Consider the following 24,659-nt stretch of genomic DNA (forward strand, 5'->3'; position numbering starts at 1 on the left):
ATAAGGTTTTATCTTAGAAGATGAATATTAAATATTGCAAGCCTATGACACTAATCTACTCGAACAATAAAAGTGAAGCACAGTAAATGAGATCTCAGAAACACTGGATATGTTTCTTCATTAAAAAAAAAACTTTTTAATTAAACCATCCAATTTAATGTTTTTATATGGCACTTTAGTTTTGAAGGTAAAGTGATCTAGAGACAGCTGACAAAGAAATTATAACTGCAATTCCTTGGTGAAAATGTTAATGACAGCAAAATATTGTTTAATTAGATGATTGCAGCATCTGGATTAACACTCTTTAAGAGCGATGTTCCTGTGCTTGTCTGCTTCTTCACACTTTACAGACATTTTGTCATCTCTAGGTCATTAGGAAAGAATTTTTAATGATTTTTCTAGAAGCAAGCAGTTCAAGTTACATCTAATTAGATGACAATAATAAGCCCAACACATGCAGTAGCTAAATATATACATAATTAACCAGGGAGGGCTTGTACATCACAGAGTAAAAAAGTGGAAAATGCTAAACAGGAGAAAAAGGTTGGGGTTGGGGAAGTTGTGCTGAATTCATTAGCTGATCATATGAAACACAACTCAAATACCTTAAAAAAAATTCTTAGACCTAATGGAATCATTTATACAAAGCTATGTTAGCAAGCACTCTATTTTTTAAATGCAAGAATGCCAGATTTTAATGTCTTGTTCATGGTAGTATCTAATAAGGTATAAAATGAGGCATAGGTTGTATCTTTCAGAACACAATGAACAGAAATCGGGTCAATGCCAGGAATTAGAGGTTGAAGCCATATTTTTATTTGAACTCTAAGCATCATTAAAATTCTTCTACAAGTAAAAAAAAAAAAGAAGGAAAAGAAAAAAATTCTTCTACATAAATCTTCCAAAACTTAAGTTCTTTGAAAATAAAAAAAGCATGGGTTTCAAAAATAGTTACATAAATTATACCAGAGTCCTGAGCTAGACTTTCATGCAGTTTTAAAAATCATGTCTTCCAAGAATATTTAATGAAATAAAAAAAGAAGAATCTGAACTTGTATGTGTAGCAGGTTCCCAATGAGACAGCACACATGGAAAAAGAAAAAGGAGGAAAACCACTAACATTGTTAAATGGGATGTATACACTGCTAGGCTTATGAGTGAGTTAATTTTTTAATTACTCTTTCCCATATTTCCAATTTTCTATATTGAGTATTTATTAAATTTGTAAGTAGAACAAACTGAAGGCCATGAAAACACGTGTGGGCTTTTAGGTGCCTTTTAGAAACAGTATGTTTTCTGAATTTTTGATAAACTTCTTTTACTACGTAAAGTATTTTTAACAAAACTCACCTATATATAATAAAATGTGTGTTTATTTATATGCAATTATTTATATACACATATATCACGTGAGGGTCTAAAAAAATCTAACAATGCATTAATACTAAGACACTGCTGCTATATGCTTTATACAGAGTTTCATTTTTAAAAGCATCTAGAAAGGAGAACAGCAACATTGGCCGAGTATGACATACCTCAAAAAAATGGAGAACAAGAAATGGGGCATAAATGTACTTTGTATTTCATGTTAAAATACTATTCTGGAGAAAAGAGGTAAGTCTGAGAGTGTAATACAGGAACCAAATGTTTTTTCTTTACAGGAAATGTAGATTTACTAAGTCACATTAGCCTGTATTTTTAAAAATGTGAAGCCAAGAAAGATTGTTTCATCTTTCTAGATTCCCATTCTGTAACCCTTCTCTTTAATCCAGGAAATTTAAAGATTCTCTCATCTAGCAATTCCAGTAAATTCACATAACAGATCACACAATCAAATAAAACGCTTGCAAAGCCTAAGTATTCAATCAGTTCAATTTGAGGCGTATATACTTGGCAAAACCTTTTTTATTTTTATTTTTTTTCTGTAGCAATCTCATAATCTCATTAGACAGATGAAATACAGACATAAAATGCTAAGGCCACATTACCATAAGTGCCAAAAAGTGTGATCCAGACAGTGCCATAGAAGGCATGAGTGCTACAGAAGATTAATACGATTATCTTTAGGTATGTCTTTTAAAGAATACAGATGTAGTACAGTGGTTCTCAAAGTGCAGACCCTAGACCAGTGGCATCAGCATCACCTGGGGATTTGTTAGAAATGCAAATTCTTGAGCCCCACCTTCAACCTACTGAGTCAGAACTTGTGGGGATGGGGCCCAACGACCCGTGTGGGAGCAAGCCTTCCAGGTGATTCTGGGAACCACGAGTATCCTGGATGCTGGGTTGGTGGCCATGTTGCAGTATCGTGGTGGGTGGTACTCAGTTAAGTTCCTCCCCAGGAGTTGCCATCATCAGAAGAAAGCCCCTTGCCCAAGGAAGGTCTGTCTCCTTCCCAGGAGCCTGCATCCAGTGACAGCAGTGTGGAGGAGGTAATGAGGCCTGGCCCCCTTGCTTCAAGGCAAGACGACTCTGAAGGGTTATCCTAGCTCCTGGCTCCCTGTGGGACCTTCTGAGGCCTTTGCTGCATTACCTTGGAGTTCAGTTTCTCTTTAGTGAAGCTTCTCTATAAACCATCACCTAAACCTTCAAGGCTGGTACTCAATACAAGATGGCACTCCTACTTAAAACTTCAGAATGATGGCCAGGGTCGAATGAGCAGGAATATATCCAGGGAGGGTACCTCAGGATATTTACATTTTTAACTATTTTCAACTGTCCTTCTATTTCTGTATAAAGGTTCATGTTGCCTGGATCATCATTAATGTAGATAAAATCCTTGAAGAGCTAATTCAAAGCCCACCTTCTATACAAGACTTCCCTTAAGTCTTGGCTTAGAAGACTGGCTTATCCTCATCTCCCACTTTCGTAAACTTTTAGGACTGTTAATGGAATGTAACTGCATGCCCTCTGTATGTTCTAAATGTCTTTATATGCAAATATTATTTTGATAATTAGGTCTTAAACGGCTAGGGCAATGGTGCTCAAACTGCATATGCATAAAACCACTTAGAAGGCTTGCCAAAGCGCAGATTGCTGGGCCCCACTCCCCGGGTTCCTGATTCAGAAGGTTGGAAGAGGAGTCTGAGGATATACATCTCCAAGAAGCCCCCAGGTGATACTGACACTGCCGGTCAGGGGGCCACACTTGTTAACCACTGAACACACAGTGTTCACATCACAGTAATTTCTACTTTTTGTATAATGACATGATATATGGAGTCATGCACTTCTCTCTCTCCCCCTCTCTCTCCCCCACTCCCATTCTCTTTTTGCCAAACCTGCTGCCACTACTCTAATCTAGCTCTTCACCCCACGTCTTCTTTTCTCTTGGAATGCCCTCTGTTTACTTTCTAGTGAATTCTTTCTCATATTACAATTTCCAGTTTAAGTGTTACCTATGAGAAGCTTTTTCTGATCTCTTAGTTGTAAGTAATGCCGTCTAGACCTGTGACTTTGTATATTCTCCCATTCTAATAATGATCGCTTTCTCCTGGAATTGCTGGTGTGCATGGGCGTTTTGCTGACTACACCATGATCTCTTCAAAGGAAGAAACCATACCTTAGTCTTCTCTGCAGTGTCAGCACCGGCATGTGTGCTCAGAACTATTTACTAAAGAACTGAACAAGTTGACTTCATATCTGGAGACATGTCAAACTTTCCTATCAACAGTTCTCCCCAACTTTAGGCTATCTCATTTCTGATTCAGGCCATCCATAGTTACCAGTTTAATTTTCCTAAAACTCCAGATTGCATCCCCTTCTACTCCAAAATTATACTGACTCCTAAGAGTCTAAGATCAGGCTCTTTGTAATCTGGCTTTTACTGATGGCTCCAATATTATCTCCTCTTATTCTCTGTTCCAGCCAAGATATGATACTCATGTCCACTGAACACATCACATATCCGACTGGCAGAAATTTGTAAAGCTCTGCTCTTTTTTTCCTCCCCAAAGACATATTTAAAATTCCTCCACTCTACTTAGCTCTCACAGCATTCATTATTTACAGCTCTTATTCAGCACTTAATATCAGCTCTTAAAAATGCTCTCTTATTTATGTATATTTCATTTACCCATCCAGTTGTAAGTGCTCTGCGTTCCTAGTTCCAATTTTATACTTCTTTTTACCCCACTGTTTACAACAGACAGGCTTTAATGTTTAGTTACAATCACTGTAAAGAAGAAGCCTAATAAATTCTTTTAAAAAAGAGCCAGTGGCCTCTATACTCTTTATGTCATCAAGTAAAACAGACCCCAATGATTCAAAAGAGAGTAGAATGGCACTTAAATATCCCTTATGACCTGCATGCTCTGGCTTAGAAACCCAAAGACTGTCTCAAACAGAAACACACACACACACACACACACACACACACACACACACGTGTCTGTATCGCTCAGGTGTAGCTTTCAGAAGGGATCACAATGTTATCTCTATCCAGACTGCAATCTTTCCAAGTTTGACAGAGAAAGAACCTCCCAGAAAGCAAAAGGCGTGTAGTGGGCAATGGTTATAGGTGATACTGTACCATACTGTGGGAAGTACATCTGACATCAGTAAAATGTAGTGGGAAAGGATGGAGACTAGAAGAGTCCTTTAAAAAATGAACTAGACCATATTCCAACCAGAAAGACAGCAAGGATCCCATCTTAGAATAGCAGGACAGCTTAATATGAATGCCAGCTCGAATGGAAACTGAGTTGTGAGTGAGGTTTAGCCCCTATTCTTCCAGTTTTACATACAACAGCTCCAAGTAGCTAGCACAGCCAAGGAAGAAATCATATGCCCATCTATGACATATGGTAGACAATGAGCATTGATAGATTTCTCAAGGATAACTCAAAAGCTTAACACACTGTATATGGAAAAATACTGCAGAAGACTGGAAAGAAAACAAACATTATTCTAAAAATCAGGTAAAGATCCATGTAGCTGAAAGTAATATACTGCACTAACAAGAAGAAAATTTAAATAGGGTGTGAAATTCTTCATAATATGCAAAATGTATGGACTCCAAAAAATAAGAGTTTAATAAGAATATGGATTCTAAGTAGTAAATCATATTGACAGAGATAGGCAATGAATGAGTAGTAAATTGAGTTAAAGTTGAGAGTTCAACGCTGATTCATTTTTGAGTTCAAAAATAAGAGAAATATATTTTAGAGGGTTTTTAAAAATTTAAACATATCTCTAGGAACATTAATAACAAGATGCCTACATTCTAAATCACTAACAAAGTGGGCAAAAATGTGTGAGGCTAAAGAAAAACCAAAGAATACAAAAAAACAAGAAAACATTTAAAAAACAATAGTATAAAATGAGATGACAGAAGACCAAACATATCACTTATTACACAACAGATGTGAACATATTAAATATGGTTACTGAAAGATTAAAGTCCAAGATAGGGTTAAAACTTGAAATTCCGCCTATGCTCTAGGACAAAGTTGGCACATCTGAGATTCTATCTTTCTTCTCTCTGGCACTGAAGTTTCTTTCTGCTACATCGTGCTGTTAGCTGAATATGCTAATGAAGTTTTTACATTTACATTAAGTCCACTCTATCTATACATGTAAATAGTATGTGCTAATTAAACAGTATAACCCATTTCCTGTGTCTTTGAGGGAGTAAATAGGTTTCTTTAAGATATAAACATCACGTACACTGATATATATACGTATGAAATATGTCACGAGTGTGTATATCTTGAAGTGTGTATCTCTTCATATACGTGAAGATATATGTATATAATGGAGACATGCGTATAAAATATATACTAAAATTTATGTCATAATCCTTTGGGTGGACCTCTAGTATCCTATTAGCAAAGGCATTAACATTACAATATGCTTTAAATGATTAAAGTGCAAAACCATTTCCAACAACTCTTTTATCCCTTTTTGTTCACAAATTGTGTTCCTTTGCCTATTGAATACATGTCTGTATTATCCATATTTAATATGTATAATCCCTAAAGCATCCATATTCACACATATATGATCAATTTAAAGAGTGCTATTACACAGTTATCCTTTAAAGCAATGATTCAGAGAACATGACTCTAAATTCACGGTTCTGGGCCTTTATTCATAATAGTACAATAACCAAAAGGAAGCATGTGTATTTATGTAGTTACTTCAATTCATCTGATTCCAAAAAGTTTTTGTAGAGCCTGATATATATAGAAGTAAACTTTTTGTAATTCAACATGAATAAGGGCTTCTGGAGCTTAATTTAGGAAAAAAGAAAGAGGTACTTAAATCTCATAAACATGCTTAACCACTGACAGCCCCGGATTTAGCAGAAAAACAAAGCCACTGCCGCCTTCTAATTTACAAGCATGGTACCGCTGAGGCTGATGGCAGTTACTCATCATTTAGAAATCCAATCTGATTTTATATTTTTATTTGAAGATTTTAAGAAAAAAAAAAAGATCCTGTAACCCAATCATGCCATAATCCAGGTGACATCTGTGCTAGGCAGAATCCTGTTGTTACTCTCCTGTCTAGCTGCTATTGCTGAGAATGACAAAGTAGGGAAATTACATTTTCCCATTATTATTTCCAGACACTTTCTGGCAATGGTTTGTTGACTCTAATAAACCTTCAGACAAAGCTGTCAGCAAAGGAAATGGCAAAAGGAGAGCAAGGAAAAGCCTCTTCAACAACAAATGCATCTAAAACCTCAGTACCAGCTTGTAGAGTTTCTGATAACATTTAACGTGAGTGCTTCAATATTTATTCTAACATTGTATTTGAATTCCAAGGAAAAAATGTATTCCATCAAGTCATATTACCAATGATTCCGATGAACACAAACATATTATGAAATTAAAGAATGAGATGTCTTACCCGCTATAGTGTTAAGGAACATCAAATATTCGAAGTTTGAAATTTCCCTTCTTTGCCAACGCTGAGTCATGTTGGAAGATTTATAAAGCTGCCGAGGAGTGGCCAGTGATATCCTCCTAGCAATTAAGCAAACGGTAACAAATGTAGTCTCTTTTAACTCCTGACTTTCATTTTTATTTTTTTTAAAGATTTTATTTATTTATTTATTTGACAGAGACACAGCGAGAGAGGGAACACAAGCAGGGGGAGTGGGAGAGGGAGAAGCAGTCTTCCCGCAGAGCAGGGAGCCCGATGCGGGGCTCGATCCCAGGACCCTGGGATCATGACCTGAGTGGAAGGCAGACGCTTAACGACTGAGCCACCCAGGTGCCCCTGCTGACTTTTAAAAATCAGTATTAACTAATACATTGGTTTAATATCAATCCATTTGAAATAACTTTTGGTTTATCCTTAGGGAAATTTAAAATACGTTTTAATTGTAGACATTAGCAATCTTTGAAAATTCTACTACAGAAAAGATACATTTAGTGACTCAGGATAAACCAATATGAAAACATCTATTTGTATAATATGGCTGCAAATGGGTATTTTACAAGTCAACAAGAGCAATAAAGATAAAACTACACTCAAGATAAGTAAAGTAGCTTTAAAACAATAGAGCAAATCTTTTCCATGCTAATAAGCTAAGTAGGTTTAGGTAGTCAGGTACCATCTTGCAAGCATTTGACTGAAACTTCACATAATAATGGCGGCCACTGACCCTTCCACCCCTGCCCCCACAGAGTGTGCATCTGTGTACAGCCTCTACCCACACCACACATATCCCTCTCATGATATAAAAAAACAAGCTGGGAATTTGAAAACATATGAATTCAGAAGAAGGGACACGGGAATAGCTTAAGGGAATAAAATCAGGACCTTTTGACGTTCATTGTTTATCTAAGAAATAATGGAAGTAAGCTGTATTTTAAAAGTATGATAAAGCTACTGAGTTTCTGGAATGATCATTACCTAAGACAAAGGTTCCTAAACTTTTTCAATACATGCTACCCTTAGTGTGTCAGGAATTTTTCATGTCGTCCCTAGGCCAAAAGAAATACCTAACAGTTCTGTTTATTTAGTTAGAGCTAAATAACACTTAAGTCTTAACAACTTAGTAGCTGTCTGAAAATACTCCTAAATTGAAAGAAAAACAGTATTTTTACTTCATTCTTAAATAACCACGATTACTTACTAAAGGGATGTGTGCACCTGCTGGACATGGCTGAGCTTCTTAAGCCTCGGAAGTCACATCTGACCCCACCATCTACATCTCCTATTCCATACTGAGTTTCATGCAGCTCTTGTTTCTTATCATAGCAACTGCCCAAAACTAGTTCCACAAAGCTAAGACGTCACTGAAAAGAATGCAGTGCTATCTAATGTTGAAACGTAGAACTAACTTGAACAATAGTCTGTGTGTTGGCAGATGTTGCTCTGTTTCCCTAAAAGGATGAATTGCCTTGCAGCAACCTGTGAGTTCACTGTGGCATCCCAGGGTTCCTTGACACTCAGTTTGGGAACTGAAAACTTAAGACTACTTCTGTTTCATTTCAAATTTTTCTATTCACATGGAATCTTAGTAGGTACTGTTCTTGTACATAGTAGGAGCTAAAATATGTTTAGTTGAGGAAAAGGAGGGAGGGAGGAAGGATGGAAAGGAACTTGTTATCTCAAATTCAAATGTGAATTAAGAGTTTCAGAATAATTAGGTGTAACTCAATGTTTAAAATATTGACATTTTTGAAGAACTTTCCTAGCAACATATATTTGACTTGTACTGACTCCAAAGGAACCATATGAGTCTAATGATTCACTTCAGTGCAATGGTAAATGGTATAGATGTTTCATACTTCAATTCATGGAACGCTACATCAAAAACTAATGATGTAATGTATGGTGATTAACATAACATAATAAAATAAAAAAATGTTCAAGTACAATTCTAAAATTCAGTACATTCCTCAATTAATTTGTAATATGATTTTCACAGTGCTTCCAGATTTTGATCCATACTGGTACCAAGATTCAAAATCTTCCCAGCTATTTTATGTTATAAACTTTAGCCCTGACCCTGACATTGTCATGGCAACATGCTAGTCTCTGAATTATCAAGGAATTAATAAACTATGCTTAGTCCAATTTTCATTGTGCTACTATTATAATCATAGGCCTGGTCTAATTTGCACAGTATTACCATTATAATCATATTTTCACTATTCTGACTAAAATTTTTACCTGTGGCATGCTCAGATAAGTCTGCTTAAAGCAATGTATATAATAAAGTTTTGAATTCCTTTGTTGACATTTTGAACCCAAACAATTTAAGAAGAAAATTGCTGATCTGGAAATAATTCTGACCATCAAAAACACTCCCAGATCAAAAATCAAACAAATCCTACTAAGTATAAATAATGGAAATCATGGGAGAAAGTTACTAAATCACTCTTAGAGTATGCGATGGTGAAGAAAAATGTGGCCATGGGAAATGAATTGAGAGAAGCCGATTATAAGCAGGTCCAGGGAAAGGATAATTTTTTCCTGTTTACTGCTCCGTCTTTCCCACTAAAACTCATTGAGAGCAGGAACCTTGTTTTACTTACTGTTACATGCTTAGCATTTAGCAGTGCTTATTATATATTGGGTCTTGGTAAGTACATACTACATGACTTGAATTACTGGTCACCCTAAAAGAAAAAAAATGGCTGAAGAGAGAGGTGATGATAAAAAATTAAATAATTCAATCACATGAAGAAGAAAAAAATGGGGAACAGTAAATCAATAGGGCTTTCTAAAATAACCCATAACAACTTTAGATAATAGAATGAGGATGGTTGGTATGTATTTGGACTATAGTAGGTTGTTTTTAGAAGTAGGAGTTAAGGTGAAGACAAAATTGCCCTCTGAGAATAAAAACTATTAAGTACCATAACAAAAGGTGACCATTTAAAATCACCAACGCTATGGATATAACCAGGTGTATCCTTAGTAAGCAAAGAATCTGATTAAATCCAAAATTAATTGATCGTACTATCTGAATAAAAAAATACATTAACCAAACACTGATAATCAACATGGAATCTAGAATATGGGCATGTTTTTGCAAGTATTTTTCCATCACTGTGCAGGGGCAAGGTGTTGATCTTGTGACCAATGTGGGAAACTGTGACAGATGACACAGGATAGAAATTGAGAGTGAGCTATGATCTTGGGAAAGATAAGTTACTTATCTAAATCAAAATTTTCTTCTCTGTAAAATGGGATAAGAGTCACATTGTTTTAGGAATGTGGTTCTCTTAAGAATTAAGGGCAGGGAGCTCCATTTTGCCATGAGAGGACACAGGGAGAAAATGCCTATCTGTGAATCAGGAAGCAGGTTGTAGTCAGACCCCAAATTTGCTGGCATCTTGATCTTAGACTTCCTAGCCTCCAGAATCTCAAGAAATTAGTTTTTATTTGTTTGTAAGCCAAAAATCAATCAATCAATCAATCAATCAAGGAAATAATGCTTATGAACCAAAACAAAGTATAGTCCCTGGCACAGGGGATGTTCTTAGTAAATGAGAGCTATGGATACTAATTAATTAAAAAGGCATTCACTAGGCTATGCTGGCTTAATGGATATATTCCTTTCGTTCTAAAAGGACAAAGCAACAATCTGATTTGTAATGTGATCTCTTTGGTGGGCTTGCCCAAGAAGTGGCTTAAATGATATGTGAAGTTAATTATTCCAGCAGCCTGGAATTTGGTAAATTTTTTTTTGTTCATAAATCTTTTTTTTTTTTAAAGATTTTATTTATTTATTTGAGAGAGAGAGAATGAGAGACAGAGAGCATGAGAGGGAAGAGGGTCAGAGGGAGAAGCAGACCCCCCGCTGAGCAGGGAGCCCGATGTGGGACTTGATCCCGGGACTCCAAGATCATGACCTGAGCTGAAGGCAGTCGCTTAACCAACTGAGCCACCCAGGCGCCCTTTTTGTTTATAAATCTTATGGATTTAGCTTAGAGTAAGTTCCCTAGAGTTTGATAAACTCTGCTTAAACTGATAAAACTCAATGTCAAGAAAACAAAGCAGAGAATGAAGCCCTTGGTGCTGGAAGGTTTCCACTGGTAGGATCCAGACATTGTCCCTTCTCTTTGACAATTCTCTAAATATAACAGGACCTTACCTACCACATACACATGTGTTTCTGGGAGCAGGTGCATACATCTCTTTACCTACCCTCCTATGCACCTCCCTACTTATCTATATCTGTGTGTACGTGTTGCATATATTTGCATACTAGGTATGTATGTGTTTATAGTTTACAAAATGTCTTCACTTTATGATCTCAAGACATTCATAAAACATCTCTTTTCGGAGATACTGTCTCCATTTTACAGCAGATGGAAGTGTCATTCCTCTTGCCCAGTGTTCTTCATTCTTTCCACTAATATGTATTGAGTTCCTACTAAGTACCAGGCTCTGTTACTGTTACCCAGCCAGTAAGTGGCAGGTCTAAACCTAGATTCAGTGTTTCTCCTACCCCCATCTGCTGCTTCCAAGGCTATATATCACAGGAAATACGTAAAACTGGACTTCTGAGAATATCATTAGGAAACTAAGAATGAGTTGACCCTTTGGTGGGGGACAAAGGACCAGGGGGCTTTAAGATAGAATGGCTGTTTGGAGCAAGCAAACCCCAAACTATTAAACATCTATTTTGTTTCCAGTTTTTCTATCAAGAAGGATAATCTTCCAACAGCCAAAGGGAGACCAAAGGTGGTTAAAAGGGAAATAATACTCTTAAGAGATAAGGGAGAGAGTACAAGAGCTTCTGGTTGTTTTAAATGCACCCAGGTCCAGACAAGTCCCAAAAGCACTGAAGGAACTTACACACATCGTTGAGAAACCCCTATTGGTAATCTCTGAAGAATCATGATCATTGAGAAAGATGTCAGGAGGCACAAGATCATTTTTAAAAAAGGAAAAAGTGAAACCTATTTGTCAGTTCTTAATGTCAATTCCTGGAAAAATTCTTGCACTGACGATTAAACAGTTTGTAAGCACTTGGGAAAGGAAGCAGTGATTACATGAGTCATCTCTGATTCAGTAAGAGCAAGTCTTGCAAAACTAACCTCATTTTCTTTTTTTTTTTGATAGATTAAATACATTTTTCCTTTGACCTGTATTCTACAGAAGTACTTCTTCATTATCCACTAATATCTTAATTTAATCTTGTCATTCTACTAGGAAACAGCCTGAGCATGTACATACATGTCAGTGAACTGGTCTTACACTGTAAGCTTAATACAAGAGCTGATGCACTGAGATGCAAGGTAACTCCAGCTGAGTAGCACCTAAAAAGCACCTCGGCAATTAGGCACTGTGCTAGGTGATGTAGATGAAAAGATAAATAAGACGCAGCCCCTGTCTTTTAAATGTCGGTAGCCTATTTAAGGGAAGATGGACAAAGATTAGTTTTTCTTTCTCTCCATGCAGGGCTCTGCAGTAATTCCCACGGACACAGTGGACCATGCAGAAGTTACTGTTGTTTGTCTATCCAAAGCTGGTTTCTTTCTTTCTTGCCACCAGGAAACCTATTTTGTTCAAGTAGGAGGTGGCAAGGAGTCCAGAGGTATAGTTTACCCTGAGTCTCACCCAGAGGATGACAGGTCTAAGCCAGTCAACTCACTCCGCTTTGGCAGTGATTGTTTTAAGGACAGGAAGGTGACCCCATTCAGGCTGAAGGGACCTGAGATAAAGACTGCGGGAGGCAGCTGACAAATATATTCTTTCCTAAAACACAGAAGCTTGATGAGAAATACTTTGTGTCTTTTTCCCACCTAATGCAGTTGGTGAAACTGTGGTGTCTGGAGCACTAGTAGTGATTTTGTGAACCTGAGGTCAACTGAGGGTCCTGACATCACTGAACCTCTGAGCCAGTACTGGCAACTCCTTAACTCCAGACCTTTTATAAAATAAGACTCAAACAGCAAAACACCCTTTTGTTTAAGCCACTTTTAGACAGGTGATTCAGTTACTTGGAGCCAAAAACTGACCAACTAAATTTAGTGATACACATATTACTGAATCTGTTATCTATTAGAGCAGTATCTTTCAATACAATAAGATTTTAAATGATATTTTAAAAATAATAGGATGAAAGATTTAGGAAATGGTTAAAACCACATCATCATTCACGACTACTAATCTCAATAAATTCGAAGGGTTTTATCATTTTCATGAAGAAGCATCTATACATGGCATTTACAAAAACAACTTATATGTGACTAAAGAACAATTAATCACAAATATCATGAAGCTTTTGGCATGTTTTTGTAAGATCTTAAGCAAAAATGTCTTAATTATGTGCTAGCTATGATATGCAATCAACTTTTTTATTTCCTCATTTATATATGTGTTAAAGAAAACTATACACAAACTATTCTGTCATTTTTAAAACAGCTGTTTCCATAACTTCTTTCCCTACAAATGGCTTGCAGAGAAAGAAAATTCCTTGGTTCTCAAAATAATTATAATGGTATAACCTTATTTATATTTCTGTCATATTGAGATTAAAATATGTTAACAAACCATAGATAATGTGTAATATGATATAATTACCTGGCTTGTGGTAAACCATAGCTGGTCCCTACTCCAACCCGAGGCAAGCTATAGACAACTTTTTTTACCGTTGCTTGATCAGGGAAATTAAACATAACCGAGGCTGTGGTAAGAAGAAAAAACATGATTTAGAAAACCACAGGAGTACTAACCATCCATTTTGGAAATCATTTTCAAGTGCCTATCATGATTCATTTGTAAAGGTAATTAATCTTCGTGGAAAATCAGCTTTCTGTGTAACTTTATCCATGAGAAATCTAGGATTAACATTTTCAAGCAAATTAATTTTTATTTTTATTTTTGTTTTAGTGAGGGCATATCAAAGAGAGAAATACAGCAGGGAAAAATGAAGACTGTATCACACCATGTAAATAAATAACATGCAAATATGAGTACATTTCCTCTCCAAATATTTAAGGGGCCTTACTTCGGTTTGCCATAAATACTTCCAAAGCAGTGTTTTGTAGAAGATAACGTCTTGAAAACACAGCTCGTATCTCGCTGAACATCCATTTTCCATGAAGTCCTTCAGTGTATGCAAGAACCTAAAATAAACAGTTCAAAGGGAAGTGTCAATCAGTAAAATGTGTTTCTAAGACTCAGTCTGACAATATTTTAGACAGTGCTGTATAAAAGTCAGTAAATTAGGGGTTATCTTCCTGAATTAATGATAGATCACAACAATTATTTGATTCTGTACACAGTATTTGTGAAATTTCTACCTTTCTAAATTTTCTTAGTTGACTCATGAAGAAATGAAGTAGCAGAAAAATTGCATGTCCAAAGTGACCCTGTGACTTAAAACAGAAAATACAGTTTTTTGGTCTTGTATCTAATTAGTTGGACAAGGTAACCTGACATATGCTGTTGGTTCTTTTCCAGCATTCCTTTTCTTCCTTCTTTCTAGCTTAACGGAAGCCCAGTTAGCCCCAGTGTCCATGTGGTCAACACCAGGCAGTGGATCAAGATTGGTCTAAGGCAGGGGTAGCAAATATTTTTGGTAAAAGGAAAAATAGCAAATATTTTTAGACTTTAAAGGCAACATGGTCCCTATCACAACTACTCATCTTTGCCATAATAGAGTGAAAGCAGTCAAAGACAATGCATAAATGAATGGGTATGGCTGTGTTCCAATAAAACTTTATTTATAACAACAGAGGTGGCCTAAATTTGGTCCTGGGGCCAAGGTGGCTGATCCATAGTCTAAGTCAATCATAGCAAAGGTATTCCTTGCTTTCTCAAATTCCCTTGAAACTAGGAGTGAGGACATTTGACCCAAAACTGGCTAAGGAGAACAAAACCAGAGTCAGTTGGGGATGGATCAGCTGGTAAAATGAGGTATTCGTAGCTGGCACACTCCTTTTTCCTTCTTTCTTGGGTGGAGATGTAATGGCAGAACCATAGCAGCAGCTGTATAACCATAAGAGGAAGGCCAAGGGAATGGCAGCGAGGCTGGCCCGAATACTGAGTTAGTGAGACGAGCCCAGCAACAGCCATATCTGCACTTCCTGTTACATGATACAGGTTAAGTCCCTATTTGATAAAGGCACTGCAGTCAAATCTGCGACCAATGCAGTCCCTCCTGATACACCAATGTATATTCACAATACAAAACACACTTCTACTTGCATTACTATACTCTATATGATCTACTACATTTATATTTGCTTTGGTGAAATAAAAACTGGTTGAATTTTCCATGCATGATATTCCTTAAGCTTTGTAAACAAGTTATGAATTTCCTTTTTACATTTCTTTTCTCTAGGGAAAAAAATAGGATCCTTTAGTCTTGTGTATTTTGAAAATTCCATTTTCTAACTCCTTAATTCAGTTTTTGTCTTTCCCTAGATGCTAGAAAGTTTTTGGAGGCAGTCAGACATCTATTTAAATCCTGAAACGTTTTGGAGCCAGTCAGACTCCTATTGAAATCTTGGCTCTGCTATGTAGCAGTTATAGGAGCTTGGAAAAATTATTTAACTCCATCTGATTTTCATCATCTGAAAAACAGTGATAATAATACTATTACTGGTTAGTCTAAGCAGAGACAATGGACCTTAAGTTCATGGCCTTAGGGATTATTTAAGTCCTGTTTATAAGTTTATATGTCTTTATTGTTGAGCATAAAGTGACAACTGTTGTTTTGACTTCTAAATGTAAAACTATACATTTCACAAAAGGGTTATAGTGACTTGCCACAATTTATATCAATAAATTCTTAGTTTGGTGCAACGTTCTCCAGACTTGCATTTCATAGACCAGCATAATTTGTTTTTAATGGAAAGAGTACTGATACAAGATCGATAACTTTTTTGTCAAGTCGGGAACATTCTGAGACAAATAAAACAGCCAAAACAACAAAAACAATCTTCCACATGACCATTATTTCACTAAAAAATAAAACTATTAAGGTCATTTGAAAACCCAAACAGTACAATGAGTATCATCTCAGAAAAAAGGAGATATCTTTTCATGAAAGCTGTGTTGGTACCCTTCTAGGAAAGCCGTTGTGCCAGGAGGATGGAGAAAAAGAGACAGACAGACACACACACGCATGCACACGCACTAGCACACACACCTCACTCACATGTTTACTTATTTTTCTCTTTGGGAATGATGTGACGCATATTTGGTCAAGTACTCCTCCCCGTTATTTTACTTCTAGTAGGCCAGTAGTTCACAAACACATAGGAGTTACTCTGACTCCTGAAGTGCTCCGTGTAAGACGGTCTCACCAGCTTAACGGGTTCTCACTTGATTCTTTTCCAGGCCCAAGTTCACCCTTAATTGCTTGTTCTGTGAAAATGAATCTGTACCCTTTAGTTTTGCTTTGCTAACTAGCCTGACGTTAAGCTTTGTCCGGAAAAGACTCTGAAGAGACACTGCCGGCTGGAGGAAGGGGTCTTCCTTCCTGGTGCTGGTGGGCTCACTCAACAGCTTCCTGCAGAACCTGGGGCTCCTCCAGGGCCCGGCCCCTGCAGTGTGTGATGGACAACAGCACCCAGTGACTCGAAGGTTTTTCTAGAACTTCCCTCTGCCCCAGGCAGTTTTGTAGCAGAGGGCCTCTGGTGAGAACCCCGCCCATGAACATTTTCAAAGACTCCCTAGAGGGTAGATTTCTGGAAAGTTCTAGAGGACAGAGCTCCAGCAAGTACCTCCAGCAGAGCACCAGATGTGCCTTCTCCACCCTTCAGTGAGCTACAGCTCAGCCTTCCCCAGTGAGGCCTGGGGGGGCCTCTTCCTGGGGTTCAGTGACAGCTCTGCGGGTCAAGGCTGCTCCTTTCCAATGCTCTTCCTATACCTTAGAGTTCTTTTTGTTTCCTACTAACCATTCCCTGTTACTCTAATCTCCTGGTATAATTTATGTTATAATTATTCATATTACACTTGCCCTGTTTAAGTTGCTATGTGGTTTTTCACTCCCGATGGGTCCACAGTGATAGACAAACTCACTCAGTTCTCCCTCCAGCTGGGGCCACGAGGGGCCTCAGGCGCCCTTAGGAGCAAGAAAATAAGGAAACCGAGATAATCAGAGGAACTCAGTAAAGCCTGGAGGCAAGGAGTAAGAGGAGAGAGAGAGAATAAAACTAAATGAAAATTATTTTGCAAGTAGCTAGCAAACAGTTCAGGAAGCAAATTCCAAAAGACAGATCCAAAGGTACAAAGCTATTTTGAGCAAGGGCAGTATCATCTGCGTAAGTGTACAGCCTTTACCAAAGGGGCTGTGGGAAGGAAAATTATTTATATACATAACTACTTACAACTTTATAAAAAAGTCTTCCTAATTACTTTATAGTAAACTTTGTTATATTTAAGCTTTGAAATCCTTAATGACGGGTTGATAAAAGATAATGCTCTAAACTGGTCATAATTCCCTGCCAGGAAATCCACTAGACCCTAGAATCCTCTTCTTTTTTTATAACAAACCACACCTTCTCTCCCTTCTCATTCCCTTCAAAATTGCATATGCAATAAAACTCTCCTAAAATATTTTACTTAAACATTTTTTATATCCCCTCTTGAGAAGTGCCTTTCCTGGCATCTAGTGTGTAGAATTACCAAAACTAATCTCTGTCTCTTCTATTGTATCACTTTATTTTAATTCTGGGCATGGAACTTATTTATTCTTTTGTTTCTTTTTTCTCTGTCCTCTCCCTCTGAGGTGAGTATTATGAGAACAGGACCTTGTCTGTCGCATTTACTTCTCAAAACACAGTGCCTAGAACAGTGCCTGGTGTATATGTGCTCTGTACACATTTGTTTGTTGAATAAATCACTAAGAGAAGTGGACAGAGATAATATATATGGGGAAGGCTACAAGAAATCTTACAAGGGGTGGGCATCTCCGACTCCTTGGCTGAACTGGAAAAAGCTTTCTAGTTTGGCCCTCAGATGTCTCATGTTTACTATCTTAATGGTGGGGCCCACCAGACATCTCTAAAGTCATCCCTGACTTTAGACTGAATTAAGTCCCTAAAAAACGAAATAGGATAACTGGTTTCTCTTCTGTGGTAGTCTAATTTTCACCCTTGGGGAACTCTAGACTCGGGTTATACCCCATCCTAAAAGATCACACTCCCCTCACAGAAAGGAGTCCTTCATGCTAGAGGGGTTAGGGAAGGTCTTTAGGCTGCTCTATTTTGAATTTAGCTTATAGACTGACATCTCTCATTTAAAAAAATGTGTACTGAGGTGTGTCACAGAATATCATCTGGCACCCCTCTTGAGCATCAGTTTTATTTCTGGTAAGTAACTGAAAATGTTTTGTAATAAATTCATAGACAGGATGGAAAATAAAATGTAAATGATGAACTATTGAGATAAAACACTGGCAATCAGGTAAGTTTTGTGATTGCCATGGGCACCCTTAGCTTACACCACAATCTCCTTTACTCTCCCCGGCTCGTGGGCAATGAGAAAGCCTCAACACTCAGTGGAGGGTATTCCAGTACGACTTTACAACACACACTGGGCAGTACATGGAGGCCGTGGTAGAAGGTTCTGGGACTGGAGGCAGAATGACCCATTAGGATACCACTTCAAGGCAAATGATGAGGGGTTTAATCAATTTTACGTATTTCAGAAATGTAAAGAAATATATCATTTATAGTTGGTTAAATATTGAGTTTATGGCACGTTTCTATAAAAATCTGGGCCTCAAGCCCAGGTCTGAAATATGACCTGATACTATAAAACTGACTGTATTTTATTTATACTTTTACTAGTTACATTATGTTCCATAAGTTTCAGCACCTACCATAATAACTTTTATTTTAAAAGATTTTATTTATCTATTTGAGAGAGAGAGAATGAGAGAGAGAGAGTACGAGAGGGAAGAGGGTCAGAGGGAGAAGCAGACTCCCTGCTGAGCAGGGAGCCCGATGTGGGACTCCATCCCGGGACTCCGGGATCATGACCTGAGCCGAAGGCAGTCGCTCAACCAACTGAGCCACCCAGGTGCCCCATAAAAACTCTTGAAGTTTGTTTTTCATCACAGCCCCCGATGTTTTCCTATATCATGGATGTACTTTCATCTGTGTTTGAGGTTTGTGGCTTTTGATTTCTTTCCTTAGTCAACTTTCCTATATCATCTGGTCTGTCCCTGCCTGCTTCTCCAAATTATTTAATATACTATGAAATCTAATCAACAGACACTAACTACCCCAATTCAGTTTTGTTTTCTGAAAATCAAATAAATGTAATTTTTAGGACATCATATAGGTCATAAACAAGAATATGAGAGCATCTTGATCCCAAATCTTAGGGAACTTTGTGATTTTCTTAACCAACCACTGAATTATTTTGAGCCACCTGCTTACCATCCAAAAGAAGTGAAGGGAGAAAGAGTTCATGCTGGCCTCATACCCCGAGGTCTGCTCTTCTCACTTATGAAATGAGGCACTCAGGAAGCATATAAAACAAATGCAATAGAGACCCCTTGTAAGCCACCTCATCCAAACGTGTGCTTAACACAGATTATTTGATGATCCTGTTGAAGAAAAATCGGGTTGCTGTGCACTCATGTGTATCAGACATGTATATGTTGTCAGAAACATGTATAGGGCTGTCAAATCAGTTTTACCTTTTTTTTCCCATTGTAAGGCAGCGAATATTGTGCAACCTAAAAAAGTACTTGTTTAGTGATATCTTCGCTCATCTCAAATCATCAAACACATCTGTTAGAACAAGTATTATAAATACTTTCTTTTTTGAATATGAAAGATATGAATTTTGCTGCAGGTTATATTTTCTGTTAAGAATTGATGAAAACGTTGCGGAAGGCTGGATAGACATGCCCTTTTCAGTGTTCATGAGGTCGTCATTTCTACCCGACTGGTGCTTGCAGCTTAATTAAAGGGGTTTAGTACAATGTAAAGTTACAAGTCCCCATTACTTTAATAATTCCATATACATGTTCATTGATTTGGGATATAACAAATATATTCAAGATGGAATGGTTCAAAAGTAATTTCAGGTTTACATTCATACGTGATGGTGTATGTTCATTTCCCATCTGCCAGCTGAATGGAGAGAATTCTAAGACCTGGAAGGAAAGCCGAACCACAAGATGGAGGAAGCTTGGGTTCTACAAAGACTGTGTGCGAGATCATCTCTGACTGCTAACGGCTGTGGTGGCACATGGGGTGAGGATGTAGGGAGTGGCAGAGACAGCGAGACGTCTGACACGCTCCCCTCTGTTCCCACCACAATGTCTTGGTGATGCTATTTCCTCACTAAAGGCATGGAGAAGTATGAGATATAAGAAATAATCAGACATTCATGGAAGGACTGACAGAGAAACACAACTGAATAGCCTCTTCTAAATGGGCAATGCAGTAACTTTCCAAGAGATAAGTTAGGTACATATAATTTAACAGAATAAATGTCCAGATCCTCAACTTTTTTTTTTTAAATTTTATTTATTTATTTGAGAGAGAGCAAAAGCGGGGGTAGGGAGAGGGAGAAGCAAACTCCCTGCTGAGCAGGGAGCATGATGCAGGGCTCAGGCGCAGGGCTCCATCCCAGGACCCTGGGATCATGACCTGAGTTGAAGGCAGATGCTTAACCCACCGAGCCACGCAGGTGTCCCCAGATTCTCAACTTCTTAAAATCTGTCTGGCTAACACTGAACCTATGAGGGAAATACAGGTTATCTTTCTCCTATTGTTTTCCCATTGCCCTTTTCCTATTTAAAACAAAAAATGTTGTGGAGGAGGCTCTCTATAGTGTATTGCCTGGGGTGTAAGATCTGTTGAGAGGGTAGGAGCCTCGAATAAGGGACAAGTCAAAATACTGACAGAGATGTTGAAAAGCCGATGTCCTCAATGACTAGATTTTAAAAAAAGTCCTTTCACAAATCACATGATTTCTCAACTCACTTTCAAAGAGTGAAGTTGGATCTAATTGAGCTGACAATGGAGAGAGAATTAAAAATAATTTTTGATTATAGATCACTGAGTGATTTTTAGCGTACGACTTAAGAAGTGGTACAAAAAGGGCGCCTGGGTGGCTCAGGTCTTGGTCCCAGGTCCTGGGATTGAGCCCCGCGTTGGGCTCCCTGCTCTGCGGGAAGACTGCTTCTCCCTCCCCCGCTCCCCCTACTTGTGTTCCCTCTCTCACTGTGTCTCTCTCTATCAAATAAATAATAAAAAAAAAGAAGTGGTACAAGAAATTATAACACTACTATAATAAAACCTCAATATCCCATTGATTTACGTGAACAAGATTTTTCAACGTATCTACAAAAAAGAAAGCTAGGAGGAGCTGTAATATTGATACTTGTATTGTCCTAGCGATATTCATATGTGGATATATTAACCATTCATCTCATTCAGAGATGAATTTCCAATAGCATTTTATTTTTTGTGTTTAATAATTATTTTCCAAAGTTCATAATATATCTATGTTTTTGTATGATTGTAAGCTGATGTCATTTATAATAATAATTTATTCCAGAATAAAAGTGCTAAATATTTACAATTTTATGGTCTTATGAATTTAAAAAATTAAAACTTTAATTCATAAATGTATGTACTTTTTGCAGATTAGTATAATATAGTGAGCAATAAAAGACTTTCAAGAATAAGATATCTTAGATAAATTTTGGAGAGGGAATCAAGTGGAAATAGGAGTTCAAAAAGAAAGAGAAATTTTACATAAAATGTCTATTTGAAAAAAGATGATTTGTATATTTTAACCAACTGAGCCACCCAGGCGCCCTTTAGTATTCGTGTATTTTAAAATGGGTGATGACAGTAATCAAATCACTATTCTATTGGATATATTTGATTCTATTGAATCCATCTGAAAAGTGACTGTGTGAACCAGACTAACCATCTTGGAGAAAATCCCCCAGGATGACCATTCTGTGACCTGAAACCTTCCTGAGCACAGCCCCCCACCCACATTCTTTCCTTTTGTTTAACCACTGGGGCATAACATTCTTGATCTGCACTGGAGATATGACTATGACACACACACACCTATTCTTAAACATTCTCCTCCTGGGTGGTCCCTCACCAAGTACTCCCAGCCTCTAGGGCTATAAAAACAGGTCTTAAGGGGCTGTAGGGTTGCAGGAGAACTACTCCTCTTGCCGTTGCTCAGGACACTCTAGAAGTTTCCTCAATAAGCCATTTCTCATCAAGCTGGACTTGTTGGCCTTTTTCTTCAGTCTCATGGCTTCTTTGGCCTTTGAAGTCACTTAGCATCTATCTCCCTTTCATGGAACAGTGACACAACAATTTTACTTTAAAAGATCAATATTTGGGGGCACCTGGGTGGCTCAGTCGTTAAGCGTCTGCCTTCGGCTCAGGTCATCATCCCGGGGTCCTGGGATCGAGCCCCGCATCGGGCTCCCTGCTCGGTGGGAAGTCTGCTTCTCCCTCTCCCACTCCCCCTGCTTGTGTTCCCTCTCGCTGTGTCTCTCTCTGTCAAATAAATAAATAAAATCTTAAAAAAAAAAAATAAAAGATCAATATTTGGAACATGTGGGATATTATATCTTTTAAAAATGTTTGAACTTAGGACAAAATTTAGTTGTAAACTTAAACATGTACAGGGCAGTTTTTTATATTAAAGTGTAGTTGACATACAATATTAGGTGGTATACAGTTTTATGAAATTTTTTTTATACAATAGGTAAGTAAAAAAAAGTTAGGGGACAATTGCAATAGACCAGTAAAGAATAAAGAAATCTTCAAATAGTTGATGGAACAGTCTCACTTTAGCCTCTTGTCCAACTAAGAATGAAGACAATCATCAAAATAAAATCATCAAGGGCAGGCACCATGATCGATAAAATCAAATACAGACTAAAACATTGATCATGGAATCAAATCTTTTTGTAATTTTTTTCCTGATGAAAAGAAATAATTTGGTAATAAAAAATTGAAAATGGGGCAAACTGTAAATGTCTTAACTGTGAAGTAAACAAGAATGCTGAAAAAATTAAGCCGGCAAAATGAGGGATTACAGAAAATATATTCTCAATGAAAATGAAACAATAGATACTATTACTGCTATACTTCTGAGGTTAAATATTCATAAACACAGCTATTATCAGTATATGGATTAAAACTGTAGGACTGCCACATCCTCCAACTGGGGGAAATTTAGGCAGCCCATCCATAGAGAGCTCTTTATTTAATAACCTTGCTTTTTGCTGTAACTCATCAATATACATATCTGTCTATCCTAGATTTAAAGTCACCCTAGGGTCTGCCTCTCTTACTAGCTGTGAGACCTCAGGTAAGCTCGTTACTTATCAATGCTTCACTCATCTTTAAGATTTGGGGGAAATAATAATACCTTACCGCACAGGGTGATCGTGACGATTGAATGGAATAACTCTTTTTAAAAATGCTTAGTACAGTGCCCGGCACACAGGAAGTGCTACACAAATGATAACTTATAACTGTAATTATTGCCCATCAGACGCAGACACACACTGACACACAGAGTCCCACAACATTGCCAGCAAGGCAGTAGAAAAGCTGGAGCCCAGCGAAGAAGCTTTTACTAAGCTAACAGTCACAGTTATTGTTTCCTTAGTGGCAGCTGGGATTCTAGAAATTCTCCCAAATCGCAGTGCTAAGCTCTAACGAGAAAGCCCGACTGTTCCAGACATGAGGCTACCACTGTCAGTGGCGACAGTTCTCTGGGAAGGCTTCTTCCTACCCTCTCTTCCTGTCTTTCGGTGAGGAGGCCAGCCCTTTCCTACCAAGCCTGTCCTCACGATGTGCCAATTTTATGTACTTTCAGTGACTTTCATTTGGCAAAGATTTATCGACTGGCCTCTATGAGCTGATGGTGAGCAAGAGGGGCAGAATCCTTCACCTCACGTAGTTCACGGTCTGCTGGAGAATCACAAACCGTGGGGAGAGGGGGAAGGAAGAGGGTCTCGAGCAGAAGGAACAACACGCATGTAAGTATGGTGCTTTGGGGAACGGGTCCAGGCTGTCTGGGACATAGATTGTAAAGAGCAGAGACATGAAAAACAGAATTAGAATAATGAGCGGTGGGTGGGGAACCAGGACATGGGGAAATACTATGAAATTCATGTTAGCGTTGAACTTGCAGTCTGAGAGAAACAGAGAGCCCCTATGTTAAACAAAGAGCTGAGATGATCAAATTTGATTTTGCACTTGAAGTTGCTGCTGTGGCTACAGGGTAGATGTGGTCCCAATAATCTAGGCGAATGCTATTTTATAGTCATTAGTAGAAAACCACGAACTCTTTCAAAAAGGGTATTGTTTGTACCTCCCCAACAGTATTTCATACCATGGCAAATACTTTTAAATTTCCTTATTTTATTACATGCATCCCGTAAACAGTTGGAGACCTCTTGAGGGTAGAGACTAGGTTGTATTCTATTTTGTATTCCTTACAGAACCTGCTCATGGAAGGAACTCAATCAATTTTTGTTGAAGAAAATATTGAAAATTTAATTTACAAACGAACTTTGAGTTGCAGTTGGAGTCCTCTGTGCCTACTTCATCTTCAAATGCATACTCTCAAAATTATGGTAAAATTCTCAAAATTAAAAAGTGGTATTGGCAAAGTTGTTTCATTTTTGTCCTACTCATGAATGTCCCCCTGTGTAACTATTATATATTTGGCTGTGTTTTCTCATTTTCTCAAATTTGGCAAACTCTAAAATC

The 24,659-nt window shown here is 37.7% G+C and overlaps 1 protein-coding gene across 10 annotated transcripts in view; it reads right to left on the bottom strand.

The window, feature by feature from the left end:
* The window catches only part of NBEA (neurobeachin), a 686,692-nt gene that overhangs the window by 106,518 nt on the left and 555,515 nt on the right, over positions 1-24,659 (bottom strand). For all 10 annotated transcript variants that reach the window (XM_073894686.1, XM_073894682.1, XM_073894681.1 and 7 more), the window contains 3 exons: positions 13,928-14,045; positions 13,501-13,603; positions 6,856-6,971 (listed from right to left, as the gene is read on the bottom strand). In XM_073894686.1, coding sequence (XP_073750787.1) covers positions 6,856-6,971; positions 13,501-13,603; positions 13,928-14,045 — 337 coding nt within the window. The remainder of the gene's footprint in view (positions 1-6,855; positions 6,972-13,500; positions 13,604-13,927; positions 14,046-24,659) is intronic.

The sequence above is a fragment of the Callorhinus ursinus genome, unplaced genomic scaffold (genome assembly GCF_003265705.2).
Source record: "Callorhinus ursinus isolate GAN/ISIS: 27379988/994484 unplaced genomic scaffold, GSC_fseal_2.0 scaffold7, whole genome shotgun sequence".
Taxonomy (NCBI): Eukaryota; Metazoa; Chordata; class Mammalia; order Carnivora; family Otariidae; genus Callorhinus; species Callorhinus ursinus.